This window comes from Sapajus apella, unplaced genomic scaffold, assembly GCF_009761245.1.
Source record: "Sapajus apella isolate SASKATOON/1434 unplaced genomic scaffold, GSC_monkey_1.0 scaffold6, whole genome shotgun sequence".
NCBI classification, from domain to species: domain Eukaryota; kingdom Metazoa; phylum Chordata; class Mammalia; order Primates; family Cebidae; genus Sapajus; species Sapajus apella.
The window spans coordinates 899,172-920,611 of record NW_022436946.1 but is presented as its reverse complement, the minus strand read 5'-3'; the positions used below and the strand labels follow the sequence as shown (position 1 = coordinate 920,611).

Here is a 21,440-nt window from a genome sequence, read left to right as displayed (position 1 = left end):
GCTTGTGATACCTTGCCACAGGTCCCTAAGGTTCGATTTCTCTCCCTCCCCACAGTCATTTTTCTATCCATCCTTCATATTGGATAATTTCTGTTGCTTTGTCTTCAAGTTCACTGTCATTTCCCATCCATGGTTAAGTTTACTGAGTGAATTTTTTCAGATATTTTATTTTTTAGTTCTTAAATTTTTATTTATTTGCCATATATATATATATATGTAATATTTCCATTTCTTTGCTGAGAGTTCCGAGCGTATTTGCACTTAAATCCTTCAGCATAGTTAAAATAGCTGCTTTAAAATACTTACGTGCTAATTCTAGCAGCTAGCTCATCTTGGGCTTGATCTCCATTGGTTGCCTTTTCTCTTGAGCATGGGTCAGTTTTTCCTGTTTATGTCTAACAATTTTGGATTTTATTTAGGAGATTCTGAATGTCATTTAGAGACTCTGCATTCTGCATTCCTCCAATGAGTATTGATGTTTGGTTGCTAACTGTTTTGAGTCAGATAACTTGACTGTACTTAAAGTATGAGCTCTGAAGTCTCAGTTCAGTTATTTTAACCTTAGCCTAGTTGCTTGAATGGAATCTGTCACATATATGTATAGTTTGGAGATCAAAGATACATACAGAGTTTATACACAGAATTTAGGGCTTCCTTCCGTGGTTCTCTCCTTCCTATGATTTACTCACTAAGCTTTCAGCTGTTGTAAGACTGCAGGTATTTTATATGAGTTTTAGCTACCCAAACTAATTGGGGCCTGTTTGAGTAAAAGCCATTTTTAAAAAATGGAGAGTTACCCTTGTTTGCTTCTTCGAATTGCTGACCCCTTCTTCCCTTCTTCCATTTGTTTCTGCTGTCAGGTAGTTTTTTATGCATTTCTACTCTTTATAGTTGTTATTCATGAAAGATTTGGTCTGGTAGGAGTTAGTCATTGCAGGCAGTAGAACCCATAAAATAAAATTGTACAATTGAAGAATGTTATCATTTGCGTACTTAATAGTCTTTATTAGAAAAGCAGGCAAGTGTGGTGAGAGATTTCAGTATATGTTTTAATAATGTGTTGAAATTTGTTTTCATGATTCATCCTCCTTTAAATAATAAAATTGTGTCTCAGTCAGACTCTTTGCCTTTCCCTCAAATTGTGTATAAATAATTTTTCCCCAAATCTAGACTATTTGAAATATGTTTTAGAAGCCTATAGAAAGAAACTATAAAGAAACCTTATAATAAAATATTCATTAGATCCAACAAATGTTGCATCTTCTGTGAGCCAGGAATAATGTAGAGCCTGGAGATACAGCAGTGAACTTCAGTGTCCTTGATCCCGTGGAGCTAATGTTTTGGGGATGGAGAGATAATAGATCTCAGGTATTGATATATGCTATGAAGAAAAAGCAGTATGAGGATGCAATGGTGGGAGATGGAGAAGAGGTATGGCACTGTTTTAGATAGAGGGGATTGGTCAGGGAAACTGTCTCTGAAGAAGTGGCATTTTATCAACATTCTTAATGACATAAGAGAAGGGAGCCATTCAGGCGGATCTAAGGGAAAACTGTTCCAGTAGTAAAGGAGCAGTAAATCCAAAAGCCCTAAGGGAATTACAAGAGTGGCTTCTTTGAGAAATCACCAGAGTGCCATTTTGAATTAAGGGAACAAGGAGAGGGTAGAAGATGAAGTTAGAGGGGTGGTAGATAGCCAGGGGCTTTGGAGTTGGAGATGATCATTTGCCCCGCATCATTTGCTTTCATTTAAAGCAAATATTTGAATGAAATTATCTTGAAGAGGAATGTAGATACAGTTGAAAAGAAACCATAGATCTGAACTGTACCATCCACCAACATTCAGATGTCCAGAAAAGGAAAATGATCCAGCAAAGTAAACTGAGAAGAATCTGCCAGTAAGTAGAAGGAAAACCAGAAGTGTATAAACCTCAGAAGTCACATGAAGAAATTGTTTAAAGAATGAGGGAGTAGTGGTTGAATGGGTCCTAAGCCAGAGAGAGATCTTAGTAAGTTGAGGACTGAAAATTCACCATTGGGTTTCATAACCTGGAAGTGTATAGTGGCTTTGATAAATGTAGATTCAGTGGAGAAAAACTATGAAAGCCTGACTGGGGTAGGTTTAAAAGAGATTAGGAGGGGAAAAGTGAAGACATTTACATATAAACAAGCTTTTCCAGGAGTTTTAGCCCAAAATTGGGGGGGAAGGGGGAGAAATGAGATGATAGAGAGGAGTCAAGGAAGGCTTCCTTAAGGTGGGCAGTTCTATAGCATGTTTATCGCCACTTAAATTATTTTAAAATATCATTTACTAATTTCTAGTACTTTTTCTCATTTATAGAAACACTACTTTTGAATGCTAAAATTATGTGTAAACACATATTTTCTATGTAACATAGAAATACTTTTGGAAAATCTGTAATGCTTGATAACTTGATTTGATTAAATAACTTGATTTGGCAGTGATTTTATCCATGAGATGTAACTAAGCTAAAGCCACACAGACAAGATAATTAAGTACAATTTAATCAAGTGATGATAAAAAAACTAAAAGACTTATTATTACTACTCGTGATGTCTAAGTGAGCATTTAATTGAGCACCGAGGAGTTCTACAACTACTCAGACCTATTTTACTCATCTACTCAGAACTATTTTAAATGTCTACTGTTATGCCGAAGACTTTTTATAAAGTGCTAGATACACAATAATAAATAAAAGAGACCCAATTCCTGCATTCATGGAATTTGTAGACCTGTATTTTTTTAGGCTTATATCAACGAGGTTAAAAGAGAAATACCACAAATAAGAAATTAGTTTTAGAGAGATTGTCTTCTTATGGAATTTGTCCTAATGAAGTGTATTTTTAAATAGCATGATTTTAAATGTCTTAATATTTTATTTAGGTTAATGTACTTATTTCCTATTTATATCTCCAAAAGATTTTTCAACATTAAACATGGTTTACATTAGAAACAATAAGGTAGGTAGTTTTCAACTTTGACCACACAGTAGAATCACCTGGGGATCTTATAAAACTCTGTATGTCCAGGCTGCTCACTCTTCAGCCAATTAAATCAAAACCCTAGGGAAATATTAGTATTTTTCAAATACTGATTTAACATCAGAGGGAATAAAATGCTACTAAGTTCCTGAGAATGAATTGATTGTGCATTTAAGGATTAAATATATCTGAAAGATAAAGCAAAATATTGAATGTATTGGGTTTTAAATCATTAAGTTTTAGACAAAACATTCAGAGTCATTTGTAGTAGCAAATTTTATTAACATCCAATTTAGATTACTCACCTCGGGCTAATCATTAAGAAAAATATCAGTGATGTTATTCCTTCTCCCTTTTTAAAAGAATCTGGGAAGACAACCTTGACCGTAATTTCTTATTTGAATGCCTTTTGGCTCAGCCATTATGGAGCATATAAATACATAGGTATTAGACAATATAAAAGTTTACCATCAGAGGTTATACTGAAAAGATAGTATAACTATATGGAAAGCATTTTAGGTCTAAATATTTTTCTAGTTTGTGATGTTAAGTGCTAAAGCACATATTCTTTTGTACTGAAATTTTAAATCCACAACAGTATTTCTTCTATAATCAGTTCTCATTAATTTTTTTTTCTTTCTTTCACAGAAAATGCTTGGACAGAAGAGATGAGTACTGTTTCCACTAAGGCCTAGAATTGCCTACTTTACAAATAGTCCTGATCAGGCAATATACGAATGGCCCAAGGAAGCCACCAAATTGATTTTCAGGTTTTACATGACCTGCGACAAAAATTCCCCGAAGTACCTGAAGTTGTTGTATCCAGGTGCATGTTACAGGTCAGTGTTAAATGATTTCTGAATTTATTAATACAAATCTGGTATTTCTTTAAACATTGGAAGAAGACTCTATTAGGTTATGTTCTTGTTGGCGTTAGTGTACCATGATGAAAAGAGATAAGCTTTGGTGTCTGATAGTCATGTGGAGCTTTTTGTACCCATCTGTAGTACAGATAATACTTATAGAGTAGATGTGAGAGTTAAATGAGATCCGCATATAAAGCACTGATAATATTTGTACTTACTAGATACGAGCTTTTTTAACTTTTCTCCCACCTGTTCTGCCAGGAGAGCTAATTCAGATCTTAGTATGAAAGTGAGAAAAATGATTAAGGAGCTAGGAAACTTGGGTTGTAATCCTAAATGGGCATCCCAAGCATATCTGATACGGAATATGCCCTCTTTGTGCTTTAGGTTTTTTTAATCTGTAAAATGAAAGAGTTTGACTAGACAATGCCCAAGGTCCCAATTCCAAAGGGGGCAGGGGGAAGATCTGTTTTTATATTTTTAAATTTAATTTGTAAGTTTTCCAATTAATATCACTAACTCTCTAATTTGTACATTGTTCTTAGTACACACAATTTTAGAAATTCACAATTCCAAATATTAAGTAATAGTTGTGCCCTCTTATTAAACTGGAAATTTTTGTATCAAAAGGTATTTGAAGCCATGTGCTGTGGCTCACAACTATAATCCGAGCACTTTGGGAGGCCAGGAATTCAAGAGCAGCCTGGCCAACATGACAAAACCCTGTCTCTACTAAAAATACCAAAACTAGCTGGGCATGGTGGCCCATACCCCTGTTCCCCAGCTACTCAAGAGACTGAAGCACAAGAATCGCTTGAATGCAGGAGGCAAAGGTTCAGCCTGAGCAATAGAGCAAGATCCTATCTCAAAAAAAAAAAAAAAGTATCTGGGGCTCAGTCAAGCATATTTACTCTTGAAAAGTGATTTTTAAAGTTTGAAATTGTGTGAAATTTTTATCAAATCTATAAAATGACTACATTTTGTTCACACTTTTATCCCCATTGTCACCTTTCAGTTGGTCTACCTGCCTTTAACTTAACCCAGTTTTGGTCTCTCCAGTCTATCCTCTTCTGCCGTAGTGCAGAGCTGTTCACACATTTAAAACCTGTTGATTGTTCCCTATGCCCTTCTGAATGAAGCTCATATAGCTTGACCAGGGCATACAAGATCTGTGATCTAGAATCCTGACTGCTTCTACACCCTGATCTTTTGTCCAGTCTTTCCTCTTCATACCCTATGCTCTAGTTATCCTGAGCTGCATGGAATTCTTCCACCAGTAGCACCTTTTCTTATAGTATAATGGTTAAGAGCCTATCTTTTGGTGAAAAACCAGACTGAGTTCAAGTTTTGACAGTTACTAGCAGTAATTTAATTAACTTACTTGACTCATTTTCTGACTTTCATTTCCTTAACTGTACAGTGGAAATAAAAAAGGCTTCACAGAGAATTAAATTTGACAATGTAGGTAAAACAACCAATAGGATACCTGATTCATAATGAGTATTCAATAAAAGCCAATACTAAAAGGAATAATAACAGCAAAAGGCCCATAATAAATATTTGGTAAATGAATCAGTAGTTTACATTTGTTAATATAGACTGTGAAAGAAGAAATGAGAGAATAAAAAAATGTAATAAGGATGGAGTCAGAAGTTAAAAGAAAGTACGGAAAAGGAGCAGAGATAGTAGGGGGAAAAGTCTCCCCCTAGAATCCAAGTACTTCTCCCTAACTTTTCAAATAAAAGAAAATTTAGTGGTAAAATAAAGCTATGCTGTTCAGTGGGTTATTAAAAAACTAACAGGAAGATAATGTAAGTTCTTTGATAAAATTCTGTAGACTTCATATTGAAAGAACTGTCCAGAACACTTGCCTACATATGACACAGGTGTAGAGATTTTGAAATACCCTAACTGGGAGTAAAACATAGAGCCTTTCGTAGAATTACTTCAAAATATTTTTTTAAAAAAAATAATAAAGAACTCTAATGTACTCTTACAGTATAATCTCCAGTATGTGGTAAGAAAAACAAGAGGCAGAGCAGAGTATATAGACAGAGCAAGGCAAATAAATATCTACATATCCATGTATTTGTCCCTGTTTGCACAAAGAAATATTGGAAGAATTAAAAACAAAATTAATAAAAGATGGTTATCCATAGTAGGCAAGAGGGAACAGACCAGATGGGACAGAATTAGGACTCAGATTTAACAAGTATCTTTTTTTATTGTTTTGATCTGTGTCTGTAAATTACCTATTTAAAAATAAAATAATTAAGCATGTGTTCAGCTTTGCCCAAAAATTAAATATAGATGGTTTTGCATTTGTTTTGGGCATCTAGTAATATTACCTTCACTATGTTAATCTGGCTTTACAAAAGCAAACTGTACTTAGCATGCCTCCCAACACCTGGTATTAACTAAAGTGAAATATTTTGCTTGCATGAAACAGACCACACTTTTCAAAAGTTAGTTGATAATAATTTAGGGTATCCAGGTAATGTACTTTTTAGCTGATATAACAAGAAATCTGACAAGAGAGGAACAAGAGGGGCTTCTTCCTCTGTGGTTGCAACTAGGGTGCAAGTTTTCCCAAATTTAGAGAAATAGTTTTAAACTAAAAAGACAAATTAAGCTACCACTGAATGACAGCATCTCTTTTGGGGCTGCTCTTCATTTCTCAATTGGGTGGGTTTCTGTTCTTTCTCTCAACAGATCCTTCCTACAAGTATACTGGCTCAGAACTTTTTTTTTTTTTTTTTTTTTTTTTTTTTTTTGATATGAAGTCTTGCTCTGTCACCAGGCTGGAGTGCAGTGGTGTGATCTCGGCTCACTGTAGCCTCCGCCTCCCGGCTCCCCTGCCTCAGCCTCCTGAGTAGCTGGGACTACAGACACCCACCACCATGCCTGGCTAATTTTTGTATTTTTAGTAGAGACAGGATTTACCATGTTGGCCAGGCTTATCTTGACCTCCTAACCTCAGGTGATCCGCCTGCCTCAGCCTCCCAAAGTGCTGGGATTACAGGTGTGAGCCACTGCACGTGACCAGATCAGAACTTTTTAAAATTAGTGAAGGATGATGACATGCTACCAACTCTGTGTACATGTTCTTTTTTTAATCTTGCTTCTCAGGAAGAGAGCAAAAGTTTCTATCCTCTGTTGTTCTCTTCTTAAGTTTATCTGTTGCATAGTTCCCTCTTTTTGGAACTATTCATATCTTTTCCTTCTGTATGGATTCTCTAAGATAGCTTATAACCAGCAGGTGTAATTTGTATCTTCAAAGTTTATTTTTATATTTGGTAGTTAAATCTTAAAACTTAGAAGAATATGAAAATATTGCATAGTTTTCACTTTGATTTTTAACTGAATTTTTTACTGTTTTTAAATTCGTTTAAATGACAATTGAATCTGTAAGTTTAAAATTGATATTGTTTTTCAAAGTACCGCGTTAAGTATTGTTCATTCAGTATATGTAATACTTAATATTTAAGTGCCATATACTTAGTGGAACCTTCCCAGATGACCTTCACCCATCATCCTTATCCATATTTCTATTATAACACCTACCATGTTGCATTTCGTTTGTGTTCACATTAATCTCCTCCACTAGACTGTGAGATTCTTGGGATCAGCGATCATATTCCTTTCCACTTGCCTAATGGATGCAGCTCCCCTGAGAGGACGTTTCTCTAGGCTCTTGGTCTCCTGCCCTCTTAAGAATGAGAGAGGGGACCATGGCACAGTGTGCAGTAAATGCTGGGGTAAAAAATGTTTGTAGAAAGTGATTTATTTAGAGAGAAAGAGAGAAACCAGAGGAGGAGAGAGAAACAGCTAACTCACACAGAGAGAGAGAATCCAGAAAGATGGAATCCAGGTGAGGAAAGCAGCTTCCACACTGAGTGGAAGGGAACAGAGAGAGGTGGAGTTTAGGAGGGAAAGACAGGCTTCCACGAGAGAGTGTGGAAGGGGACTCCAGAGGGGAAATCCAGGAGAGAGAAAGATGGCTTCAACGAAGGGAGTGTTGGTGGAAGGGGACCCAAACGTGGAGTCCAAAGGGGTGTGGGAGAAGGGAACTTTTAACCTAGGAGGAACCCCCACCTTCTCTAAGACCCCAGGCCAGGGAAAGGAGTTCCTTAGAGTGATTTGACTCTTTCTAAACATAAACCGCTAAATCTCCCAGATGAAGAGAGATGGGAAGGGGGCATGGCGCTAGGAAGTTCTTGCCCTTAAAACTACGCCCCCTTGTGGACCCGGAAAGAGAACACATTCCCTCAATACGGTATATATACTTTGATACCATCTGTAATTTCTGTGTCTGTGCAGAAGTTTGGGGAAAAATGAAAGAGGAACTGGAAATAATGATGCAGACATTTTATAGCTTTGAAGAGAATGAATATTTATGGCTGTATACCAAAAAGCAGTAATTTTTCCACCTTTTAAAAACTCATATATCCCGTCACTTTTTATATACTTCAAGAGCGTCCTCTACCCTTTCTCACTAAAAGTAACCAGGGCTTTTTTGGAAATGGCTGATTCCAAGTCTGGAGTAGATGCACATGATGAGCTGGAACATCTTGTCACATCAGAAAGCAGAGAAGCTTTGAAAAACTACTGGATTCATGTTATTTACCCAGGAGCCAACTTGAAGCTGTTCCCAGTAACATAAAGAGGGATCATAATGACCAAAACTGACTGAAACACATCAAAATATTAAAGATACATGAGTTTATAATGATACTAAAAATAAATCATAGTCACCCTTGGAGGTTGCTGGGGACCCAATTTATTATTCTGAAAACTGGAGAAAAGAATTTTTTATCCTACCTCTTCTGTGCAGAATGTAACCAAATAGTTGAAGAGGGCAAGTGTTCAAGGAAGAAATGCTGCTAAGAATTGAAGATGAAATCCTTTTTGTTTATTTATTCATTTAAGAGACTGGGTCTCACTCTCACCCAGGCTGGAATGCAGCAGTGGGATGATCGTGGCTCGCTGCAGCCTCAGCCTCAAGTAGCTTTGGCTGCAGGTCTACTGCCATGCCTGGCTAATTAAAAACACAATTTTTTTAGAGACAGGATCTCACTATGTTGCCTAGGATGGTGTCAAACTCCTAGACCCAGTGATTGTCCCACCTTGGCCTCCCAAAGTGCTGAGATTACAGGTGTGAGCCACTGCACCTGGCCAAAATCTTATAATTGGGACATTCTAATATTACTGTTTAGCACCCCTAATAAAATAGTGTTTCTAAGCAGTGATCATCAGTAGCTACTAAAAATCATTATTTGGATCAAGCTGACAACATCTGAATCTATCAGTCAGTTTTAAAATCACAAAAGACAGGCAGACATCGATGTGTCTCCTGTGTGCTGTGACAGTGGACATCTATGAATGGTCTTACCAAAAATTCATACATGAACTTGCTTTCAGTGAAATGCAGGGGAAATTGATTGACCACAGGGTGCAGGCCAGAATAGGGGAAATTCTATACAAATATCAAGTTTTCTCAAACAAATGGCTAGAAAAAAATTTTAAAAGAGGGAAGGGGGCGGATTATTAGAAGAAACCTAAAAGGCTTATCAGCCAAATGAAATATGTGGGCCTTATTTAGATCCTGATTTAAGCTAACTGTACAAAAGTATTTTTGAGACAGGGAAATTTAATGCTATTTAAGTATTGGGTGATACTAAGAACTGATTATTTTAAGGTATGATCATGGCATTGTGGTTACATTTTTAAGTCCCTGTCTCTTACAGTACATATCGAAATATTTACAGATGAAAAGATGAGTCTGAGACTTGATCTAGTTTGGTAGGGGGAGCAGCTGAGGCATATCGAATGAAAAAAGACTCACCTTGTTAAAGATGGGTGATAAGTATGTGGGAGTTTATTATATTTCCTCTCTATTTTTATATATGTTTAAAATTTTCTAAAATAAAAATTGTAATTAAAAAGTACATTTCCTCTTGTCCTATTTTAATCTTCCCCTGTAAGTTCTTTATGTTTCGCTGTTAAGAAAGTAGTATCTGTAGAGCATAAATAACATGAGTGCACATAAATTATGGTATAGCTGAACTAGAATATTGCTTTTTAATGTGAACATATTGAATAATTACAGAGATTATAAAGAATTAAAGGGATTTTTGAGAGCTCAAGAGAATTAAAGAGGAAGACTAAATATGAGTATCAAGCTTTTACAAAGGAAGTGTGGAATTGGATTTAATAGGGAATATAAATTTTAATCTGAGAATTATGACAGAGAGGAGGTGAGAGGAAGATAAAGTCTCTAGGCTTTGGCTTAGAAGGAAGAAGAATTTACTTGGAATGGCAATAAATTTAACTTAAAGCAAAAGCACCAATCAGGTTTGGCAAAAGATAAGGCCTAAATATAATAAGGAATTGTTAATAAAGATTGCAATTAGCTTTTCAACTTTATTTGAAAAATTAGTATATATCAATTCAGAGTTATAAGTAGGATAAATGGATTTTTATAGCATGTGAGATTTAAATTGTTGGTTTTAGGAAGGGGGAAGTCAAACCTTGCTCACTGTCCTTTACTTTTGTAGTATCTGTTCAAACAATGTGAATTGTCATTTCCTTAACAAGGCATCAGGATGCCTTTTTGTCTCCTTCTTTCTTAATATGATTTTATCTCATATCAAACTGCCTCTGAACATTTTAACTTGATTATTCCTCTTTCTTAAGTCTAAAACTCCCTTTCTGTCAGGGTCTTAATCTTCCAGGCTTATTTGAATTCTTTCTCTCTTGTTACCAAATTATGTTGACAATTTATATTTTTTAAAAATTTATTTCCACCATCAAACTCTCGTTACTTCATGTCTTCTAACTGGCCATTTTGTCAAAAGATGTTTCATCTTTTTATTCATCATAGGTATCAGTAGACTTCTCTTCCTTGAATACTGTTTATGTCTTTACTTCTCTGTTCATCTACTTTCGGTAGCTCTCCTCATTGCTTATAATACAGTCCAAACCCTAGTGTGACTCATTTTTCAAAACTCTTTCATTATTTACTTCCAATCTGCTTTTGCAACAATTTGTTCAACAACATTTTCAGTACAAATCTTTAGCTCCAGCCAGATCTGTTCCAGCCACCTTGTATGGAACATGCTTTTACCTAACTCTCACATTTTTGTTCTTGTTTACTTGTGCCATTCTCTTCACCAAGAATTGTTGTTGTTGCTGTTGTTGTTCAAGTTCTACATATTCTATGAAAAGCATCAGGCCATATCTTCCTCATTAACCCAGTCCCTTCTTTAGTAGCCTACAATATGAATTCTCTGTTGAACTTCAGTACTACTTAATATTTGGAATGTACTCATGTTGCCTTTTCAGAAATCTGTGGTTTGTCTCCCTGAGTTACAAACTCTTCTAGGGGAAAAGTTTGGTTTTATATGTCTTTGATTTTTCCACAGGCTCACAGTGCTATGCATATAGTAGGTGTTTGGCAAACATTTTCATGGATAATTTATGACTACTGGTTAGTCAGTGTCTTTCGAGAATTTAAAAACAATTTGAGTTTTGGCAGTTTTTTTATTTCTCTGGAGTAGATTTTTATGATGTTATCTAAAAGCAGAGAAAGGAACTAGTTCTTCTGGAGGCTACCTTGAGCTTCCAGACAGAGAGAGAGTGAGTTTGCACAAGAGGAAGCATGTGAGGAATTGAGATGACTTTTGTATGAGTTTCAGAACTTTAAATGCTACAAATGTAAATATTTATTAGTTTAAACAAGTTTGTATAGCATTTGAATGTGCAAGCAATATTAGACAATTTTTTCCATTTAGCTTTTTAAAAATGTTTATATAGTATTATATACTTAAGTTGAATGATTATATTTTGTTCAACATTAAAATTGCCTTTTTAGTTAGATTATAATTTTACTATATCTGTCTGAATCCCTTTTACTGTCTTTATCCATTGTAGCTGCTAAAATGGAACCATGATTTGATTCATTTTGTTAGAGCTTTTCCATTACATTAGTAGCGAGAATTTTTAATTCAATTATTTGCATAAAAATACTTCTCAAATTTAAATATCCAAATATATGTTATAATTGTATTAGCCAGTTACTTGTTAATCATGCATTTGTAGAGATACAAATATAAGCATTAGCTTCTGATTGTTAATACCAGGTTGTTTTTATTTTGTTTTCGTAGAATAATAATAACCTGGATGCCTGCTGTGCTGTTCTCTCTCAGGAGAGTACAAGATATCTTTATGGTGAAGGAGACTTGAATTTTTCGGATGATTCTGGAATTTCTGGTCTACGCAATCACATGACTTCTCTCAACTTGGACTTGCAATCACAGAACATTTACCACCATGGAAGAGAAGGAAATAGAATGAATGGAAGTAGGACTCTAACGCACAGCATTAGTGATGGACAACTTCAAGGTGGCCAGTCCAATAATGAACTATTTCAGCAGGAGCCACAGACAGCACCAGCTCAAGTTCCTCAAGGCTTTAATGTTTTTGGAATGTCCAGTTCTTCTGGTGCCTCAAATTCAGTACCACATCTTGGATTTCACTTAGGCAGCAAAGGAACATCCAGCCTTTCTCAACAAACTCCCAGATTTAATCCCATTATGGTAACATTAGCCCCAAATATCCAGACTGGTCGTAATACTCCTACATCTTTGCACATACATGGTGTACCTCCACCTGTACTTAACAGTCCACAGGGAAATTCTATCTATATTAGGCCTTACATTACAACTCCTGGTGGTACAACTCGACAGACACAACAGCATTCTGGCTGGGTATCTCAGTTTAACCCCATGAACCCTCAGCAAGTTTATCAACCTTCACAGCCTGGTCCCTGGACTACTTGTCCTGCATCTAATCCTCTGTCACATACCTCATCTCAACAGCCAAATCAGCAAGGCCACCAGACCTCTCATGTCTACATGCCAATCAGTTCACCTACTACTTCACAACCACCAACCATTCATTCATCTGGTAGCTCACAGTCATCTTCCCATAGCCAATATAACATTCAGAATATTTCAACAGGACCTCGAAAAAACCAGATTGAAATCAAACTTGAACCCCCACAAAGAAACAATTCTTCAAAACTGCGTTCTTCTGGACCTCGAACTTCTAGCAGTTCCTCTTCAGTCAACAGCCAGACCTTAAATAGAAATCAGCCCACTGTTTACATAGCTGCCAGCCCCCCAAATACGGATGAGCTGATGTCCCGTAGTCAACCTAAGGTCTATATTTCAGCTAATGCCACCACAGGAGATGAACAGGTCATGCGGAATCAGCCCACACTCTTCATATCCACAAACTCTGGAGCATCTGCTGCCGCCAGGAACATGTCTGGGCAAGTGAGCATGGGTCCTGCCTTTATTCACCACCACCCTCCCAAAAGTCGAGCAATAGGCAATAACTCTGCCACCTCTCCTCGAGTGGTAGTCACTCAGCCCAATACGAAATACACTTTCAAAATTACGGTTTCTCCCAATAAACCCCCTGCAGTTTCACCAGGGGTGGTGTCCCCTACCTTTGAACTTACAAATCTTCTAAACCATCCTGATCATTATGTAGAAACAGAGAATATTCAGCACCTCACAGACCCGACATTAGCACATGTGGATAGAATAAGTGAAACACGGAAACTGAGTATGGGATCTGATGATGCTGCATACACACAAGGTAATATGAATACTGAAGGTGGGATAGTTTTCCATGCTGGGCTTGTTGGTGTACATTTTTCACAGCAGAAATGGGTATTAGCATTATTATTGCATTGTTTAAATATTGCCCCAAATAATGTTATCTTAACGTTTGAGAGTATTCATATACATTTTAATTTTATTTTATTATTATAAAACTGCAAGTTTGAATAATTGGCGTATCAGCTCTTCAGAGTAATCAGCCTGGTTGGTTGGTTTGTTAATGTTTATGACACTTTTCAGTTAATCTTATACCTGTGGTGATGCTGACTTTCCCTTTAAATTTTCTGTAAAAATTTATGGAAACACATTTTAATAAGCAACTAGTTAACTCTCTTGACTAATATGGTAACTTGCCTTCTTTGACCAGATATTTGAAGAATAAGTAATTCTTGGCTGGCCATGGTGGCTCACACCTATAATTCCAGTACTTTGGGAGGCCGACGTGGGAGGATCATTTGAGCCCAGGAATTTGAAACCAGCTGGGGCAACACAGGAAGACTCTATCTCTACAAAAAGTTTTGAAATTAGCCAGACATGGTGGCACGCATCTGTAGTCCCAGTTAACTCGGTAGACTTAGTTAGGTAGGAGGATAGCTTGAGCCCAGGAGTTTGAAGGTTAGAGTGAGCTATGACCATACCACTCCGCTCCAGCCTGGGCAACAGAGTGAAACCCTTTTCTCTGGGGTGGGGGGTGGGGAATTCTTCATTTTTCTAATACAACATTTTAGTCTTGTTTTATATTAAAATCTATTGCTGCTAAGTCTTAGAATAATTTACCTCAAAGAGAAATTTGAATCTTGTTCCTGGTATTTGTCCCTTTCATCCTCCCTTAAATGCTGGTTAAGATATTTCTTTTTATTTGGGATTACAAGGACATTACTTTTAAATCTATTTTGATTGATTGCCCTTTTCTGAAATAGACTAGTTGATATTGACATAATACTAAATTATATCTATATTAAGTCAAATAGAGAAATTTCTGCTATATGTTTTATCTGACTTAAGTTATGTGATTTTCAGTAGGACTGTTTAATTCATTTAGATAAGAAGGTGGAAGTTGTTCGTTTTCTTGAATTTTTATGTCAGTCTGTAGATAAACTGAGTCTTTTAGAGTAAGGGCATCTCTTAGCCATCTGTGTATCTGCAGTGAATCGTTTGATGTATCAGATGTAAGTTGGAAATACATCACCCTCAGGCAGCATGCAGCCCCTACTATCACTAGTATCCTCATCCTTTTTTACATTTCTGATACAGTGATTTTACTGCTGAGTCTCTTAGGGGGTCCTGATTGTTTTGGCTTATTTTATGTTTTTAACATATTGTTAATCCAAGCTTGGTTGTGGTACTTTCAAATTCCATTATCATTCATGGAGCTTTAAAAAAATTAGCTGGGTACAGTGATACCCCCCAGTAGTCCCTACTTCTCAGAAAGCTGAGGTGAGAGGACTGCTTGAGCCCAGAAGTTTGAGGTTGCAGGCCACCACTGCCCTCCAGCCTGGGCAACATACTGAGACCGCCCCCCACTCAAAAATAAAGTACCAGGGTTCAGCCCAAACTTAACTAAAGTGAAGCCTAGGTATGCGTGTGCATGTTATTTGTGTGTGTGCATGTTAGGGGTACATGAGTGATACCACAGTCTTCTGCCCATAGCCAATGGGCAGAATTGCCCTAGAAATTGTGTTAAAACTTTGATTTTCCTGGCCAGGCACAGTGGCTCACGCCTGTAATGCCAGCACTTTGGGAGGCCAAGGCAGATGGATCATGAGGTCAAGAGATCAAGACTAGCCTGGGCAACATGATGAAACCCCATCTCTACTAAAAATAAAAAAATTAGCCAGGCATGGTGGCACATGCCTACAGTCCCAGCTACTGCGGAGGCTGAGGCAGGAGAATTGCTCGAACCTGGGAGGCGGAGGTTGCAGTGAGCCGAGATCGTGTCATTGCACTCCAGCCTGGTGACAGAGTGAGACTCCTCTCAAAAAAAAAAAAAAAAAAAAAAAAAAAAAAAAGAAAACTTTCGTTTTCCATATATCTGTGATTAACTACAAATATTTTTGTGTCATTACAGCAATTTATAAATGTTATATACTATTTTTTTTTTCACTGATAACTTATTTGTCCCCTTCTCCCAAAGTCGTCTTCTCTTCATCTCCTTCCATCAAAACATCAGGTTTCCTATGTTTGGATAGTTGCTGATTTTTAAGTAGCAATTTTTTTATGAAGATAATTTGGTAAGGGAAATTTTTAAGTAAAGTAGGCGTTCACATTTAATAATATTAAAAAGACATTCATATTTAACTAGAATATGAAAGTATGATGTTTCTTAAACTTCCTATCTCCAATTCCCCTCCTCCTATTCCTTTTTTCTTTTTTGAGATAGGGTCTCGCTCTGACATCCAAACTGGAGTGCAGTGGCATGTTCGCAGCTCCCTGTAGCCTCAGCCTCCTGGGCTCAAGTGATCCTCTCACCTTAGCCTCCCTAGTAGGTGGACTACAGGTGCACACCACCACATCCAGCTAACTTTTTGTATTTTTTTGCAGAGACAACATCTCCCTATGTTGCCCAGGCTGGTCTTGAACTCCTGGGCTCAAATGATGTGCCTGCCTTGGTCTCCCAAAGTGCTAGGATTACAGGTGTGACCTCCATACCTGGTCTGTGACTTCTTACCACACCCATCATTACTACTCTGGTCTGAGCCATCATCACCTTTCAAATGGATTATTGCAGTGACCTACCTGGTCTCACCCTTGCCTCCTGTGGTTTTCTTTCAACTCAGCATCCAGGGAGATATTATTAAAAACATGCATCAGATCATATCACTTTTCTGCACATAATCACTTTCTATTTCATTCAGAGTAAAAGCTATGAAACCTTACAGGATAGGCAGCTTCTCCCCCCATCTCTTTTCCTTTTGCTCACCACCTGCTCACTGTGTTCCAACCCTCCTGGCCTTCTTACTCTCTTCCTTAAACATAGAAGGCGAACCTTAGGGCCTTTAACTTGCACTAGTATTATTTTTCAGATTAAACCGTTGAAGAACAGATACGTTAAGTAACTTGTCAAAGAACAAGTGGCTTAGTCAAAATCCTAACTAGGAAGTTAGCAAAGCCCACAGCCTTAACCACTACAATATAATGTCTTTCTTTACTGATTTTCAAAATACACCCTCTGGAAAGATACTTCAAGTATATCTTGTAGCTTCATGCATAGCCAATGTACAACAGACACTGTGGGGGCCACATGTGCCTCAATTTGAGAGCTAAAAAATCCATTAATTAAAAAAAAAACAAAAACAGGCAACCTTAGGGAAAGATAGGACAGTAAATAGATAACAACAAGTAGAAATAACTTGAAACGGTAAAATAACGCCTGGATAGAACCAGAGAGCACCTTCAGAAGGTACTTGAAAGTAAAGATTAAAAAAACTTTCTGCTGAGAGAAGTCTCTGGCTTGAGAGCTTAAAGCCTACCGAGAAAGCAGGTTTCTCCAGAATCTGCCACTCAAATTACTTCTCTTAACTAACAGCCTTCAGACAGCTCTAAACCTTGATAATCATCTTCTTTAAACGTACATACAGAGTTTTGTAACATTTATATGACTACATAGTCTTGCATTATCTGTGTGTGTGTGTGTGTGTGTGTGTGCATACTGTTTTGGGGTTGGTGCTGTTTTCCAACTTTTCTTCCCCTTGTTTCTGTTTACTATGTAACTGGTATTGATCCAGATGGACCTATCACCCAGTGACACAAATCTTTTTTTTTCTTTTTTTTTTTTTTTTTTGTTTGATATGGAGCTTCACTGTCACCCAGGCTGGAGAACAGTGGCACGATCTTGGCTCACTGCAACCTCTGCCTCCCAGGTTCAATTCTCCTGCCTCAGCCTCCTGAGTAGCTGAGATTACAGGCACACACCACCACGCGCAGCTAGTTTTTGTATTTTTAGTAGAGACAGGGTTTTGCCATATTGGCCAGGTTGGTCTCAAACTCCTGACCTCAGGTGATCCACCTGCCTCAGCCTCCCAAAGTGCTGGGATTACAAGCATGAGCCACTGGGCCCAGTTTAGTGACACAGTCGTGATCTAGTGTTACATTGACTTAATTCAAGACAAAAGAGGCCTTCGCTGGAAAATAACGTCTTTTCTGCTTTTACCCTACGTAGTTCACAAACACTCTCAGCAGTTATTAAATGGGGTGGGCTGAATAATCCTAATCTTTAAGCAAGGATCTTTTCTAAGCTCTGAGTGGTATGGGTAAGAAAAAGAAAATAAGTATCTCTGTCTCCTGCAATGAAACTGCTCTTTCTAATTCTCCTGGAAATACTGTTTTAGAGTAGAAAAATAAGTTGAGCCAGGTAGTAGAATCATAGGAAAATATTTTTTCCAAATTGAGGAGGGAACATACATACATAAATTTGGTAACCAAAATGCATTCTTTTTCTTTTAATATCCACCATTTGAAATCTAAAAATACTATGATAAAAATTGTTAAAAATGAAAATTTCTGTTGGTGAAAGAAATAGTTTGATACACCCTCTGCTATAGAGGGAGCTGAAGAAAAAGAAGTAAATTAATGAAACATCAAGATCCCACTCATTTCAGCACTAAGCCTAACTATCAGCACCACCATCCCTCCTAAAGGAAATAAACTTGATTCCTTAAGGATCGAGTACTACAGGAATCAGACAGAAATGAGTACCATTAAGGTTAAAGAGAAATTTTCAGTTTAAAATTTGTAGATATGAAGAAAATTCTTATTTTACGCATTAAGAACATAAATAGAAGTGAAATTTTCTTATTGGTAGTCAGTGGGCACATATAGCTACATTTTCCCCCCTTGAGTCATACCGCCCAACTCTAGCTTCCAAAAAATATTGAAAACTATCATTCAGCATATTCTGAGACATTCTAGTTTCGTCTCTTCATAGTGATATGCCTGTTATAACACTGGCAACTTTTATAGGTATGGAGGACAAAGTGCATTATGCATTCCAACAAATTTTCATGGTGGAGAGAAAAAAGGCCCACTTTCTTATTTTGCTGCAGGAGCCAGGAGCTCTTTAAAAAACTAACATTACTGCCAAATACGATTTCCACAGAAATCCATCTGTGGTATTGACTTAGCTGGTAAACTGTTTTTATTATTTTAAAAAATTACATATATAAAATTAAAAATATTTTTAGTGATACTTTAATTTTTTTTTCTTAGTTATGTTTAAGGTCCTACCGTATAGTGTTAAGCAGCAGCCTTGACTTTGAACCTAAAATACAAATACAAGTAAGAAAAATTATGAGTTGAAAATTAGCTTCTTGGACTTTGTGTTTCTCATTCCTTACTATTTTTCACTAGTACATCTCTCCAAATCACATTTCTTTTTAATGAGATTTAATAAAAAATGCTCATTATGGCACAAAGTCAGTGAACAAGATATTCTTTTCAAAAGAATTTTACTTCATTCAGATTCTAAAACATATACTTTATGTATCTGTCAATTAGAAATGCCTTTTTGTTCTGTGTTGACGCTGAAATCACATTATTAAATAACAGCCTGGTTCAAAAGCATGTGCCTGTAATTCCAGCTACTCTGGAGTCTGAGGCAGGAAGACTGCTTGAGTACATGAGTTCAAGACCAGGCAAGGCAATGTAGCAAGCTTTTGTCTCTAAAATAATAAACTCAATAATTAAGACTAGTTGATATTGGACCACTTACAGAATTTTTTTTTTCAAATTATCCCCAGTACTTGTTACTTGTAAGTTCTTTCCAGTCTTAAGACTAAATACCTTTTTAATTTGGGATAAATGTCAGGGTTGAAAGAGACTTTAAAGGGCATGAAGAATTCTGGTCCAGAGCTTATCCAGTCCATGTACCCATGCAGCCTATCAAGTGTAAATCCATTCTATACTTTAATTCCTATGAGACACAAGCTGCCTTTTAAGGTAGCATATTCTGTTTTTGGAGAGCTCTACCTACTAGCTAGTTATTTCTTCCATTAAACCAATACCTTTAAAAAGTGTTATGAAAATAACACACATAATAAAAGAAATTTTTAAAAACAGAAATACAATAAAAATGTGTCTCCTTTCAACCTTTGACCTGTTACTTCCTCTAGCTTTTCCATTATTTAACTGTTAGACGTTTTCTCCATTGGCAGTTGTTTATCCCCTTCCCATCATATTCACTCAGCCCCTTCCCGTTATATTCTCCTTCCCATTACATTCATTCCCTTATATTCACATACACATACGTATGTGTATGTATGTATGTGTGTACACATACAGTTTTTAAAGCAGGAACACAGTATGCCCATGGGTCTGTGAGCATGTGGGATTATACAATATATACATATTCTACAACATGTCTGACAGACATTTACTAAATGTGAGAACAATACATATTTGGTTAATATATTAAGATATTTAAATCTATTTTATTCTTTAAATTTTTTAATGTTTAGTCATTTTAACAGCTTTATTGAGATATAGTTAATATACAGTGAAGTTGACTTACAGTATATGTCAGTTTTTATTCACTCATATGTACATACGTCACCAAGCCAGTAGAATTCCATCTCCTCAAAGGAAACCTCATAACCTCCCTATCCCATTGCCCCCCACCCTCAGCACTAGGCAACTATAATCTACTTTATGTCTCTATAAATTTACATATTCTGGACACTTGATATAAAATGGAATCTGATCTTTTGTGACTCATCCATGGTGTAGCAACATGTCTGTTCCTTTTCTATGGCCAAGTATGCCGTTATGTAAATATACTGCATTTGTTTCTTCATTCATCAGTTGACAGACATTTTTTTTTTCACCTTTCAGCAGTGGAATTGTTGCCATACTGTTTTCCAAAGTGACTGTACCATTTTGCGTTCTCACCAGCTGTGTATGAGGATTTTGATTTCTCTACATTTTCACCACCACTTTTATCTGACTTGTGTCACTTGCCATCCTTGTGGCTGCAAGTATTTCATTATGGTGTTGATTTGCATTTCCCTATTGGCTAATGATGTCAAGCATCATTTCATGTGCTGCTTATTGGCGATTTGCGTATTTTCTTTGGAGAAATGCCTATTCATAGCTTTTGCCTATTTTCAAATTAGGTTATTCGTCTTTATTATTAACTTCTACATCTTTATTGTTCTATGATTTTTTTGTTCATTCTAGAAATAAGTACCTTAAATGATTTGCAATTTTCTACCATTCCGTGTATTGTCTTCTCACTTTCTTGATAGTGCCTTTTAAGCACAAGTTTTTTCTTTGGCTGAAGTACAAACTCTATGCATTTTTTCTTTTATTGCTGTTGCTTTTGGTGTCCTAAGAATCAGTTTCTAAATCTGAGGTCATGAAGGGAAAAGATGGTAAATCTTTACCCCTATTTTCTCTCCTAAGAGTTATATAGTTTTAGTTTTTATATTCTGGTCTTTGATCTTTCATCCATTCTGATTTACTTCTATATCATGGCATGAGGCATAAGAATCCAGCTTCATTCTTTTGCATGTGACTATCCAAGTATCTCAGCAGCACCATTTTTTGAAAAGACTTTTTCTCCTCATTGAGTAATCTTGGCACCCCTGTAAAAACCCAGTTGATTGAGCTGGGCGCGATGGCTCACGCCCTAATCCTAGCACTTTAGGAGGCTGAGTCGGGCGGATCACGAGGTCAGGAGTTCGAGACCAGCCTGGCCAACATGGTGAAAGACTGTCTCTACTAAAAATATAAAAATTAGCCAGGCATGGTGGCAGGCGCCTGTTATCCCAGCTACTCAGGAGGCTAAGGCAGGTTAATCACTTCAAACCAGAAGGCGAAGGTTACAGTGAGCTGAGATCACGCCACTGCACTCCAGCCAGGGCGAAAGAGCAAAACTCCATCCCAAAAAA

General features: G+C 36.8%; 1 protein-coding gene across 6 annotated transcripts in view; it reads left to right on the top strand.

Moving 5' to 3' along the window:
* Positions 1-21,440, top strand: part of TAB2 (TGF-beta activated kinase 1 (MAP3K7) binding protein 2) — an 89,095-nt gene that overhangs the window by 39,335 nt on the left and 28,320 nt on the right. For 5 of the 6 annotated variants that reach the window (XM_032274505.1, XM_032274500.1, XM_032274503.1 and 2 more), the window contains 2 exons: positions 3,651-3,841; positions 12,034-13,534. In XM_032274505.1, the coding sequence (XP_032130396.1) occupies positions 3,740-3,841; positions 12,034-13,534 (1,603 nt within the window). In that variant the 5' untranslated portion in view covers positions 3,651-3,739. Of the gene's footprint in view, positions 1-12; positions 1,898-3,650; positions 3,842-12,033; positions 13,535-21,440 lie in introns of those variants that run through there. The other variant, XM_032274502.1, reaches the window with a different exon arrangement.